This window comes from Rousettus aegyptiacus, unplaced genomic scaffold, assembly GCF_014176215.1.
Source record: "Rousettus aegyptiacus isolate mRouAeg1 unplaced genomic scaffold, mRouAeg1.p scaffold_m13_p_1, whole genome shotgun sequence".
NCBI lineage: Eukaryota > Metazoa > Chordata > Mammalia > Chiroptera > Pteropodidae > Rousettus > Rousettus aegyptiacus.
In genome coordinates, this window is record NW_023416284.1 from 131,451,015 (window position 1) to 131,465,297 (window position 14,283).

A 14,283-nucleotide genomic window follows, 5' to 3' on the forward strand; every position below is an offset into this window, starting at 1 on the left:
GAAGGAATAATGCTCCACAGATAGACACACGTGGTGTCCTGTCAAAAAAAAAGAACGAAAGAGCAGAGGGCAGAAACAGAGAAGGTTGGGAGAAAAAACGGACTGAAAGACAGACCCTGAGTGTCCAGGGGATTCAGTTTATGTATCATTTAGTTTCTATGAATTACTTTGTTTACCTATTTTCCTTTGATGGTATGGGTGTACAGTGTGCAAGGTAAGGGTATATAATGTGAAAGATTTGGGTAGGTAAGGAGAAAGCCTGCTGGCAGGCCTCAGCCTTTGTTCCATAGGTTCCCACGTTTTTGGCCTAGGGAATGAATGGTTGGGTTTATTTTATGGAGGGTAGGACTTAAAGACTGTTTTTCCTTCCACAGTATGGGTAAATGGTTTGTTAGTAAACCCAGCAGGACTCTTTCTTTGTTCCATAGGTTTCTCGCGGTCTGGCAGCAGCACACTGCAGGCTCTGAATGCAACTTGATTTAACATTAGCTCTCATGCCTTCTCTCTATTTCAAATGGTTGTGAGCCTAAGTAACCCACACTTTTGCTGCACTTGCCCTTTCTCTCTCCTCTTTAGCTGGGATGCAGATGAGCAGAATTACTATATTATTTTAGACTTTTACCATGAAAAAGAACTGCTATCTTGTTTAAGCCATTATTTTGAGCAGCAGCCAAACTTATGTCCTAATAAACATAGGGAGACAGTAGTGAGCCTAAGGGATTTTTCGATGTGGATGAAAAAAGGAAGTGAAAGGGGAAGAAAACTTCAGCTTAGGCCAAGGAAATCTACACCACTTCCTAGAGCCTCCTATACATAAAATCATGAATAGAAAGATAGAATTCTGTAGTCAGACATGTGTTTTAATACGAATTTTAATGTACGACTAGTATAATAGCTCTAATGTACTGAAATAGATGTTTTGCAAGCACAGATTTTCTTCAATTTCATATGCAGCTTGGAGAATAAAGACATGTTTTCTAATCCTCAAATAACATCTGTTAAAAGATTCTCATGGTACATACAAAAGGAAAAAGTGTTATCGATTTTTGCAAGTAATAGACTCATCACATTTTAGGTGGATATTTAGTTAAGTATCTTTGTAGGAAACTGATTAAAAGTCAAAAGGGTATATGATAAGGGAATATTACCATTGCTTCTTCAACCATAAAAAGCTATACCCATTTTCCAGTTTCTTCATTTGAATGTAGTAAATTTGAATGTAGTAAATCAATAGATGATTAATGTAGTCATTCCAGTAATAACTAAAAAGGTATCCACAAAGAAACAAGCAAAGGGTCTGAAAAGGAACTGCATTTTGTAAATTACTTTTGCTTTTCAGGAGATATTCAGCACTTGCTCAGTAATTTCTGGTGCTTTCAAAGTAATGTAGGAAAAAGGCAATGAGAACTACAGTATGTAAATTCACTAAATACTAAACTAGGTTGTACTGAGAGCCTGCGAAGCACTGCTAGACAAAGGAACCTGGCTGATCAGCATACAGCCAAACCATGGGGAACCTACAAGAAGATTCCTGCTGAAATTACTAAGGACTACTTCCCTATGTCTTTAGCACTGTATACCCATACCCGGAAAGGAAAACATATAAACCCAGTTCCTTAGACACTCGGGGTCTAATTCTCTGGCTTTGAGAGGAGAATATGTTTCTGTGGAGCGCTATTTTTCCTCTAATAAACTTTTGGTCTCTCTGGCTCGTGTTTGAATTTTTTCCTGTGTGGAGTCAAGAACCCTTCCTCAGCGAGCATAGGGCTTGAGTCCCCACTCAGAGGAGTTTGCCCCATCCTGCAGCATAAGCAATCGTCCTGCTGCCATATGGCCTCTGTAAGATATCATTGACCATTAAATTATAGGATGAAGAAATGTATTTTACTACCTCAAAATATGAAAGCACTATTAAACTCAGATAAAGTTAAATAACTTTTTTTTTTTTTTCTCAGAAAAGTTTCACTGGAAAAACTGACGTGAAGGGCAGGTCATTTAAACAGAAGCTTAGTTTGGGTGGGATCTTATGGCTAGGGGGAAGAGACACTGAGAGCAGTGACTAATCACAGATGGAAAAGGAGCACAGGTCCTGGCAAGAGGTGGTACATAGTACATGATCTGCCAACACAATCTTCTTTATTTCTGTGGGCACCTCTACACCAGGTAGGACCAGTAATAGCATCTGTACGAGATTCCTTGTCAAATGCATTTAAGATTACCTTCAATGTTATGTAAAATAGTTTGAAGTATTTTTCTGTGGTGTAATAATCAACCTAGTATTTCCTATGAAGGGGACTAAAGTTTTGCCACCCTGAAGCTCATTTTGGGATATTAATTTTAAGCTGTTTATTAAGAAATGACTCAAAAAGAACCTTTACCCCACCCTCAACCCCTTTCTTGACCAAAAGATTCAGGTACAAAAACATGCCTCAGGAAGGAAATCTTAGGCTGTTGTCTTAGCCTAATTTGAATTAAGTATGGTGAATGGGAGGGCTTCAGGCAGGGAGGTATTGGCTAGTTGGCTCACCGTGTCTCATTGCTTCTGAGTAGCCTAGCAAGATTTACCTGCCATGTATATTCTGCTCTTCTTGAAATACCTGTAAATCACCCATTCATACTAATGAAATCTAATACCCCATCCTCTGCCTTTCTCCTTTGTCCAAAAATGTCATATATCCTCAATGTTGCCTCACCGTATTTAGAATTCTCATACTTATTTGAATCCCCCCTGCATATGTATTAAAATTTTATTTTCTCCTGTTACTCTGTCTTTGTTAATTTGATTATTTGCCCAACTAGAAGAATTTAGAAAGTGGGAGGAAATGCATTAATTTTTTTTAGTCCAACATGTGGAATTTTAAGCAAGCAAAAAGTAGGTGCAACTAAATAAAAATGAAAAGCTGATTTTTTAAAATAAAGTTAAACCAGTCATTCTTGCTGAAAACTACCACATATCTACTAATATGCTTCTTGACAAATCCATTCACATTTCTAACACCAAAAAGCAATATAAATATAAATGGGCTTACTTTAACAAACAAATGCAAAGAATTCAATTTCTGTAAAAACTAAAAGTGATGTTCAATGTTCCAGATGATAACATTGCACAATCAAACAGTCCACACTGGACACATCCATAGCCTCTTAATTTTCTAAAACTAGATTTTCCCTCAAAAACTGATATTGAAAGGTTTTCAAGTATTACTAAAAATAATTAAAAATACCTCTCAAAAAAGTAAAACAAATATTCAAAAAAGAAAAAAAAAGCTTAAAAAGTAAAGAGTATATCATGTATGGTTTCATTTATGTAAAATTCTAGAAAGCAGGTCAGTGTCTGGGACCTGGAGCAAAGGGACATGAGAGAACTTTTGGGGATGATGGAAATGTTCTGTGTCCTGGTTGCTGGATGGGTTTATAATTGTGTACATGTCAAAAACACAATAAACTTTAGCACTTTAAATGGATGCAGCTTACTATATAAAAATTATATCCCAATTAAAAAATGAGACTGAAAAAAAGAGGCAAAAACAAAAATACAAACAAAAAAACAAGTGAAAAAAACCTGGTTAAGCCTCACTTTCTGTAGAGTGGAGGATAAGTGCTGTTTCCAGATGAAGCCACACAACATCATTATTTGTATTTCCATTTTTAGTACATCTTTCAGTTGAGGGGTGGCAGAATGAAGACATCTAACGCATCTAATAAATGAATGTGAAACTGAAGCACCTTGACACTCAGTGAGCATTTTAAATTACAGTATGGCGAAAGGGTTTAAAGCACAGACTTGGATTTAAAAGACGTATGTGGGTCTCAGTGTTGGCTTTGTTGCTATCTACAGAGTGGTCACAAAGCTCCTGTGCCTGTAAGTTCGGTGTTATCTCATGTTCCCCTTCGTTTGCCATTCAATTAAAAAATTTTCATATGCTCTTCTTCACATCACAGACTAATAGTGGCTACAGAGTCCTCTTCCACTGAGATTCTGCTTAGAACAGATGATAGAAACACAGCCTCTGGCATAAGTCTTAACCTTTAGGAACCTGTTTTGCCATCTATGAAAGAGGAATACCATCTAACTGCCATGTGACTGAAATGGATGTGCTACTTGGAATTAACCACAACCGCTTGGCTTATAGTGGGCACTCCATAAATATATGTTAAAGGAGTTAGTGAATGAATGGATGGATTTACTAAAATGAAAGCAGTTTATAAGAATGCATGTGTGTGTGCATATGTGTTGGTTGGGGGCTAGTAGGGTGATAAATGAAATACTTAATGTAACTTAGATATATTACAAAAAATCAGTTTTCTAATTAGAAGAGTCATTTAGCGATGTGCACCATGTTGTACTTCGTACAAAGTAGAAATCACTGAGATTGTGAAGAGCACCCATTTCACCAAAAATTTAAATTGGAGATGATGTGTTAACTGGTATCCAGGCATCTCAAAAATCGTAATTATAAACAGTGTTAGTATTACAGGAATACTGACTTTTCAGTTTTCTTCAATTTTGTGTAAGGTAAATATGCTGCAAGAGCAAAACACTTCTCAGCTCACTTGCTGATAAATCATTCACCACTTTTATGAACAAGTTTAGAACAACAACCTGAATTTTATTACAAACAAAAATAAATCTAAAAAGCTTCCTTTAATTATATAGTATACACAAGTATCTCTGTATTACATCATTTTACATAAAATGTTCTAAATGACAGAAGTAGAAGTAGAATGTCCTACCACTGAAGAGAGGAGTTGACTGATGAAAACCACACACACATACAGAAAGAAACAAGTTTCACAGCTAAGGCCTGTGATTTCTGTTTACAGGCAGGAGCTGAAACTAGGAACATAAAAGAAACTCAGAGAAAAAAAGACATTCAATACTCTAGAATACATCAGCAAAAATAGTCAAACATTTGTAAACAACTTTTAAACAAATCTCTTCAATATGCTGTGTTGCTACAAGGTAAATATTCTTAACTAATTTTTATTTGACTCAAAAAAGTATTTTTACTGTTGAGGAGTATTTTCCTCCAGATTAGATAAAAGCTTTGTTTCTTTCCCTGGAGCCAAGAAAAAAAAAAGTAACTATGGCTTGTTCAGGGATTTTAATGAATTTCTTGGGCTGAGGCCTTTTAGCCACTTGTTATTCCCATCCAAAAAATGAGGGTTAGAATAAATGGTAAAACCAAAATCAATAAAAAATTTGGCTCCTTGTTAACATCTCTGTTTGAAGTTTTGATGGGTGAGGATGAAACTGGCTGTGGATTTTCATGATCCCTGCTATCCTTTTCTCCCAATCATTAAGGATAATCAGGACTTAAAATGTATGAGCTTGGCAACACAATTACTTAAAAACCAAGTAAGGCTGAACTGTATTCAGTGTCCAGGACAACTACAGTACTGAAAATCAGAATGAACTTACTGTAAACAAACAAGCGAGTGTGTAAAAGCCTTTTTTGTTGCATTTGGCACCATGACTTAAAACAACTATCTTCTTCTATTTTATTTACCTATTTGGATATTTTTATGAAGTGATTGCATGTAATAGTAACAATAATAAAAAAAAATTCCCTTTAAGTATGTAATGTATAGCAAAAACACACTACTAAATAAGACAAAATAAAATCTGAAATCTGTAATGCTAAATCCTAATGGAAAAGTCAAACCTTAGCATCCACGCTTGGATATCTCATGCTCTGTGATAATCAGAAAAGTCTCTAAACACTGACTAGGTCCCTTTTGGTGGAGTGGCAGACACATATACAAGCAGCAATGCTATGGAAGAGTTATGCTTTTCCTTAGTCTACAGTTATTTACTGGGTAAGCTCTTTACCAGAAATTTAATAACAGATTTTGAGGAAGCTAAAAATGACACAGTTTAGTACAAACTATCCTTTACTTTTATTGCTTGTATACACAAAGAATACATTATAAAACTCAGTGGGAAGAAGAAAAAAATAACAAAATAAAGTTACCTGCTTTAGCATTTTTAAGAATAGTTTTGATAACTTCTTAGATCAAACTTGTGTTTATCTGAAATAGAACAAAACTACAATACAATCATGATATAATTTTAATAATAACGTGATTATGCTTTCACTTTTAATTTTTCTTCATAAAACATTACTGCTATAAAAATGAGGTTGACGATATCCTTATTTAAAAGACACCCTGTATTGGTATCAATATATGATTTACTTTAACACCAACTGAAAAAATAGATCTTATAGTCTGTTATTTCAATGAAGTTTTATTATTACTTTTATTTTCAAAGTTGGTAGCAAAGTTACTGTTAACAATATAAATTTTCTCTTTATAAGTATTGAAATTTTCTTAAAAGTGTTGAAAGGCAGCAGGCATAATAGAATGGGCTTGCAAGGAAAATCAATTATTCCAGTATCAATAAATAGGATACTTGATGAATTTATAATTACTTCTTTAACTTCTTTACTAACATCTCCTGATTTGCCAAGTTTTTAACTTATTTGGCATTAAAAAAGTATCTAAGTCCAAGCTTTTTTGCCAGAGCAATTGTTTCCATTTTCCATTTTTTCTCTTCAGTTTTTCAAATATATAGTAAAACAATCCAATAATCGTTGAAGGAAGGAATGATTGTTTAAGTTGGGTAGTGTTCATATACCTTTTAATTTCATTTAAGGAGATTAATGTTAAGAGTTATAAAAGCTTTACAGTTTCAACACACATACATACCATCACAGAATGAGAAATCTTTATACCTTAAAAAAAGGGTTCCACTTTGTTTAATGTAGCATAGTTAATTTTTAGTCTAATGAAATATGCTTTTATTAAATACGGCAGCCACCACTTACCTTTAAATATTTTATAGATGAAACTAAGTTCAGTACTGATCCGAGGATGCTGGCATCAAAGCTCTCACTTTGCACTATCGCTAAAGGTTCTGCATTTCTATAATGCATCACCAATTATTCTAGATTTATAATACCCTGTCTTTAACTTGGTATATGGCATCTATTGGGAAAAAAAAATTCATTTTTTGAGATGAGATACAAGAACAAAATCATTCTTGAGGTTCCACCTCGAAAAAAAGATGTTTGCACATAGCAGCTAGTTTGATACCCCGTTTTTGTTAGGCTAGCCTTCACACAAAGAGCATGCATACACAGCCATGGTTCACTGCATCTGTTCTGAAGTTGAGAACTGCTGCTTATTCAAGTCACAGAGGCCCCTATGTTTTGCAAGGAGATAGTTGAATTTCATGTCCACCATGAGAAAATGAAAATAAACGATGAAACAAATGCAGCAAATGTAAGCAGTTGGCATTCAGAACACGCCAAAAAGCTAAAACTCATGAATTGTCATTATAAGGGCTTTTTTTTTTCCTTAAAAAAAGTCTTTCTTTGCATATTTTAAAATTAAGGGTCCCAGAGAATCATGAAGTGCCTTGTCGTTTTTGCTGCTGACTTCTGATGACCTCTAGTTGTTTTTTGCATTGCTGGTAGTAAGTAGAAAGGCTTTTGTTTTCATCTAAAAGCTTTTTATGTTCCTGTACCAGACGAGATGTATTTTGCTGGTCCTTTTCATCCTGGTCCAGTTCTGCAACTAGTTCTTGCCTAAAAACAAACACCATAATAAAATATTCTACATGATGGAAAAATTCATACTTTAATAGCTGATGCTGGAAGCTCAATGAATTAGAACTATTATGCATCTTAGTTATACTACTCAAATATAATTATGGGCTGGAATGGAATCTACTCTTCTGGTGTAACCATACAAATATAATTCTTTAAATAAGTGACTGTACTTAGACAACTGGTGAAAATAGATAAAAGGGTACAATCAAAGTTTCAGAATATTTCATTTGGCATCCCTTTTATGTAAGAGAGAAGAAAAAAGGCTGGGAGGGGCTTTATCTGACTGACTATAGGAAAATAACACGAAGTTTTTAACTGTTCACATTTCTACTTTGATACTCATGTACTTGTAACACTCATTCTGAAGACACAATTCTATCTAACTACACTGAAAAGTGGCAGCTGACAGAATATCTGTAAGCTGATTAATATAGATGCTATCAACTTAAATCTCTTTCCTATTTTAAAACAGTGAGAGCACCACAAAGCACCACTTTGAAACTACTCACTTTTGCAAACAATTTCAGTAAAGACCCGTGGAGTCTTTTATAGCCTGATAAACTTTTAAAAGTCCCTTTTACTTGGGGGATATTAAGTATTACCTCCTAAAGCAAGGCTACTGTGTATAATAAATAATTAAAAGTTCTCAAAATTATTTCCTAGTAGCATTTCTCATTTAAACTAAGTATTTAAAATTGATTAAAACTGTCAGTTTTCACACCCCCTCAAATCATTTGGTTTTTCCAGCACAAAACTTCTCTTTCAAATGATTAAAAGTATGAAAAAAAGTATAAGTTAAATATGTGAAATAAGAAGTAGTATTTCTTTTTTTTTAAATGAAGTGCCAGCAGTTTCCTAATTAGTTTCACAATTTGAAGACTCTATTTCCTATCTAGCCTTACCTTTAACATCCTAGGTTGAATTCCTTTAAATCACTGTGTCAGTAAATTGTGATGAAACTAAATGTTTCCAATTTTTTTTAGAAGTACAAACAGAAAACTTTCCAATGAGTACTTCAGGAAACCCAAAACTCACTTATTTAGGTTAAAATTAATAACAGTGAATCCTATTACTATGTGTACATATATAGTTTCCATGATTTTTTCCTTAACACTTCATTTTAGTCACCACTATAAATCAGCTTCAGAGGTATAAAATTTCCGAGGGTCATGCTTAAGAAAACTAATATATATATATATATTTTTAAGAACTGCAAATAAAGGAGTATGAAAATTGTACTGTATTTCTTAGAAAAAATCAGTCTCTATAACTCAGAAAAAAACTCCCCAGAAAAACACTCGAAATGTGAAATAAAGCCCTCTAACAAGTAAATCTATTCTCCTAATATACCTAGAAAGAATATATCTACAAATTGTTTCTAAGCACAACTGAATATTAGTAAATCCAATTATTTTACCTATGCCCAAGGAAACAAATCGTTATAACAATAAATCTAAACAGCTTTTAACTTTAAAACTGTGAGAACATGAAACATGTTAATGTAGCACCAGTTTACTTTCTTTAGTACTAATATAATATGATATAGTCAAAAGGGTTGAGTTTTGCATGAAAAATAGCCAAAGGTGGCTTAAAACTTAAATAGAAATATACATAAAACCTCCAAGTTTGAAATATGCTTAATAATTAATTATAAAAATTATAAAGTTTTCATGAATTCAAACAATACTGCACCTTAACATATTTTAAACTCAAAATACTAATGGGTTTTAATTTTTATTCATAAAAGATAACTTACTTTCTCTGTAACAACAATGCAATTTCAGTTTGAACTTTCATATATTCTTGTGCCATTTTACAATGCTGTTCAAACACTGCCATAGATTCTTTGGAGTTTGGACATGGTGCTAGAGGCTGAAAATAAATCAGAAGTGTTAAAACATAATTAAATCAAATCTTAATATCTAGCTAAATGAGTTAATACAGTGACTGTGATATATTTTTATAGCACTAAAGTAATGATCTTTTAAAAATAAGTATTAAACCATGCCCTAAAAAATCTGTGTCCTTTTGTCAGAGTTAACTCAGAACTTAAATTTACACTTGCTGTTTTAACACTTTTGTTGTTACAGAGAACCATAGCTAGCGTCCTCTTGGCCTCTGGTTTTATATTTCAGGTATTATACCAAAAGATGTTCATAGCTCTCATTCTCATGAGGAGACACTGAATTGTATTACTTATATTTTTCGTCACTATGAACATGATGATATATTACAACACTTATTAGTAGAAAAGAGCTTATATAAATTTTATATTTTACTGTACTAAAGTTAAAGAGCAAAAATGCTGTTTTGTCAGTCTTAAAGGTATGAGAGTATTTTAAGATGACATTAGGATAAGAACATGATTTTGCTAATTTTAAATTTGGTGACTTGAATCATTTATTTTAACTTGATTTTATAAAGATTAAGGAGGCTAAGAACATAAATAGATAGGAACACAATCATCAGTTTTAAAGATAAATTCTCCAAACTTTTTCCAAGGAAAAAGTAAACACTCACTGAGAAAGTACAGTACTCTTTTACCTGTAGTTGGTGATCCAGTGTAAGATAAGCCATCGGGATAGAGTTATCTGATCCATTGGTATCTGGAATTCAAGTATGAATTTTATTTTCTGTCATAAACTATATAAACAAAAAGCAGGAAAGCATGCATAAAATATTGGCGCTTCCCCCTAAATTTATTAACACATTAACTGGTAATGAAAAGAGTCTATTTTTGAATTCAAAAGGTAAACAGAGGATATCCAATTATCAGAATGCAACCAAACTCTCATACTTAAAATTTAAGTTGGCTATAAATTAAATATTAAAGCTGGTAAGTCCTTATATAATTAAAAACAAAAACAGTAATACCACAGACCCTACCACATCAAACCCGTATCTCTTCCATTCCTTGATTATACTAAGTTTACTATAAGGCTGTGTCAATTCCGGCAACATTAGTGTTCCTTAACAGGGAAAGGGAGAAAGCACAAAACGCATTCTCTTCCAGTGGATAATCTTCAATTTAAAAAGATTCTAGTGCGAGCCCCCATTCCACCTCTCTTAATGAGAATTGCTGCAGAAAATGAGAGATGTTACTAATGGGAGTATATTACATATATGAAAACTGGCTTAGTCATGCCCCAAACAGTTAAATATGTTCATTCAAATGGCCAATTTCATCAAACTATTTGAACAGACGGCTTTTGTTTTTATTTCAAAAGAGGTAAAACTGCCCTAACAACTTGCATGAGAAGCATGAAATGGTCTCTTCCCTATATTAATTTATGTACAGCAGTTCCAGAAGTAGGTAACTGTGAGTATAAGCTTTTCTGTCAGAAGTAGCCGTTTTCCCAGTGTTAGTAGAGAATAAATGAGCTAAACAAGTGAACTGCTGTTTAGTCCCTTTTCTGACACATAACATTTTGAGTGGTGCAGATTAAGGCAACATCAGGATGACAAGGCACTGCAGCCAATGCAATAAAAATTTAAGACGGTTTGATTTCAGTAAACTACTAACTTACTGTTGACTGATATTCTAGTTAAAGTTTTTGTAAATGTAAGTAAGCTACTGCAAATAATTCCAAATGCTAATAAGCTAAATCGGACCAAATGAGATAATGCATAGAAGAAATATCATGTAATGCTGGCATATGGTAAGTACTCAACAGATGGTGGTGATGGCTGTTGTTATTGATACTAAATGGAGAATTAGGAAGGAAGAGCATTTTTAAACAGTCAAATTTGTATTTCAGATTGAAAAAGTTAACATTTATTAAATACTGGAGTGCAAAGAGAAAAGAATAATAAAGTATTGCCTAGTGTAGGGGTGACTCCATAGGGTAGTGGTTAGCATGTTTGCTTTACACACAGAAGGTCCTGGGTTCATGCACCAAGTGGAGTCAAGGACCAAACCCCATGGGTGCCAGGCCCCAGGTACACACCACAAGCCTATGGGAAGAAATGCCTCGCCTTCAGAGATCCAGTTCTTAAAGGGAAACGGTAACATCCATAGGTCAGGGGTAGAAGTGAGGGGTGGTGGTAGGGGGGAGTATTGCCTAGTAGAGCTTATTTGCTCTAAAATCATATACTAACATGTTTTTCTGAAATGGCTAAAGAAGAATGCAGTTAATTTGTTATTTCTCTGATCAACCCTCTCCCCATCTCAACAGTAATTTCAAACTATGCTCTCAAGGATCACAACTTTTCACAAAATTCAAATTGATTAAAAATGATTCCCTTCTGACTTTATAGGAAAAATTAAGCATCTTCAAAGAGTTTTTCAATTTAACATTTCCATAATTACTCTTTCTTAAATCTTTGATACTTGATATATCTGATTACATCAATATCCTGTATCTGATACACATTTTAGAATTAAGTACAATATATCAATGTTTCACAGTATTTGGGGGGCAGAAAAATAGTCTAAGGATTTATTCAAACAATTATAGCCCTTCAATGTGTTCAGGAACTTAAGGTCCTTTATTGAATATCATTTTTCAGCAAAAACCAAGAAGATTTCACTTTCTCACTATACTCAAACTAAAACTTAGCTTTTAGTCTCTAATAGCAATAATTGATTATAAGTCAGCAAGGATATTCCATGAGAGTTAGTTTTTTAATGTTTCAATTGCTAATTAAATCTAACTTCATTTCCCTATGTAAAGACTCACATTTGTTTAATAGTTAAATTAAGCAAAATATCTTTTCTGGCCTATCAAACACAGTGCTTATAACAGTCTCATACTCTCTGTGAAATGCTGTCTCTTCTTTCTGTTTATGAGTAAAAGACAAGTTCCACTATTTTACAAAAAAAAGTTAGACTATGACAGGTTTTATCTAATGGATTTGTGTCTTAACTATTAAAACACTCAGCTTGTATGAAAATGTAGTAGTTTACTATACAACTTGATGAGTTAATTTTTACTCATTAGTACTATGCCTCTGATGAGACTGCAAGCAATGGGCCAAGACTTACACTTCTATCTCTGCAAAGTACTAAGCACAGGAGAAAATCTTCAGTGGGTTTCCCCTGCTCTGTGGCTTCTGTACTGGATGTAGTTACCTCTCAATAGCTGCTCTTGGTTACGTTTGTCTTTTTTTAATTTCCACATAGAAACCTAAGAGCGCTCATTATGTGCGATTATTAAATCATCATGCTCTTTTTCTCTGAAAAATACATAGAAACTTCTCCCCTTTTAAATTAAAAAAAAAATCAAATTAATTAGGTTTTACTTATGTATGCACTTCTAAATTTTTCCTGAGTCATGGAGGGTAAAAAAATGGCTTCGCCTATCTCTTTCCTGTAATTTTTCTATTACCTTGATTATCAATATTTTTCTTAGAAATAAGAAATCTAAAAGCAACAACTGAACAGGACAAACAAACAGAGACTCATGGACATGGACAATGGACTAGTGGTTACCAGAGGGGAGGGGGAAAAATAAAAAAATAAAATGCTAAAAAATAAATAAATAAAAATAAAATTACTTTAAGAAATAGCGCAAAGCTGTGTTTTATTAATTATAAACTTAAACCAGCACCTCAACTTCTAAAATTGTATTCAAAATCATTTAAAAATGATAACCACGCAATTGCAATAATTTCAAGGCAAAGAAAAAATTTAGTTGATATTGCAACCTGAACCTACATATAGATTTCTATCTATTAATATTTTGTGGTATTTTAGGTCCCAGAAAAGGAAAACATGAGATGGGGGTTGGAAGAGTAGGAGAACACATGAAATGCAAACAGCAGTTAAGTGAGAAGAACATAAGAGAATTTTGATTTTACTTTCATGAATTCACAATCTGCTACACGCTGACTGGCATGTTTAGGCTGTAATGTCAGGGCAGGTACTCTCTCACTGGCGGGTTTAGGAACCAAGGAGAGCTGACATTACCTGACCATTAATGATCGAATCTGTCAAAAACATCTCCCTGTCTGCCTCTGAGGAGGAGCACATCATGATGAATTCTGCCCATTTTGAGTAGTCATAAATGATCTAAACAATCCTAAGTTGGGCTGTGCTAGGGGGTGAAACTTAGAAAAGTTTTTGCTACCACTAAATTTAAACTTACTAAAACTAGAGAGTACACCCCTGGCTAAACATAGTTCTATCTTACATGTCACAAGAAAAACCACTCGGGTTAATTTTTTAAATGCAATTATGAATTTGACTAAACCATGCCAAATATCTATAAATACTTACAAGCAGTATTTTAGTTTGTAAACAGAAAAAGTTGATTCTTAATTTCAATTTAATTGCCACTATTACTAACATTGTTGATCTTATAATTTTCCAAGGTCTAAGATCACTGGCATAATAACATATAAACAGTAACTTTATAGCAGCATACTGCTGAGTACTTGTAACAGTATTCTCTTAATGCTAAGGAAAAGTAAATTCCACTATGCATATAAGTTTCTCCTTGCCTATAATAAAACTATTCCAATGCTAGATTTTAATACTAATATTTTGACCAGTTAGTTATCCACGTCAGGACATCTTAATAACGCTTAACAGACTTTTAAAGATTTATTTAACATAACGTTTACATAACTGAAATGAAGTCTACCCTGTCAGTTAAAAATGATTCAAAAAGTCAATGGTCAGAAATTTTTTTCTCACTAAAGTATATGATATCCTGTATCTTTAAAA

At 33.4% G+C, this 14,283-nt stretch overlaps 1 protein-coding gene across 3 annotated transcripts in view; it reads right to left on the reverse strand.

Moving 5' to 3' along the window:
- Positions 1 to 4,558: 4,558 nt before the first annotated feature.
- The window catches only part of MAP3K7 (mitogen-activated protein kinase kinase kinase 7), a 59,155-nt gene continuing 49,430 nt past the window's right edge, over positions 4,559 to 14,283 (reverse strand). For 2 of the 3 annotated variants that reach the window (XM_016140590.2, XM_016140591.2), the window contains 3 exons: positions 10,161 to 10,222; positions 9,373 to 9,488; positions 4,590 to 7,592 (listed from right to left, as the gene is read on the reverse strand). In XM_016140590.2, the coding sequence (XP_015996076.2) occupies positions 7,412 to 7,592; positions 9,373 to 9,488; positions 10,161 to 10,222 (359 nt within the window). In that variant the 3' untranslated portion in view covers positions 4,590 to 7,411. Of the gene's footprint in view, positions 7,593 to 9,372; positions 9,489 to 10,160; positions 10,223 to 14,283 lie in introns of all 3 variants that reach the window. The other variant, XR_001596357.2, reaches the window with a different exon arrangement.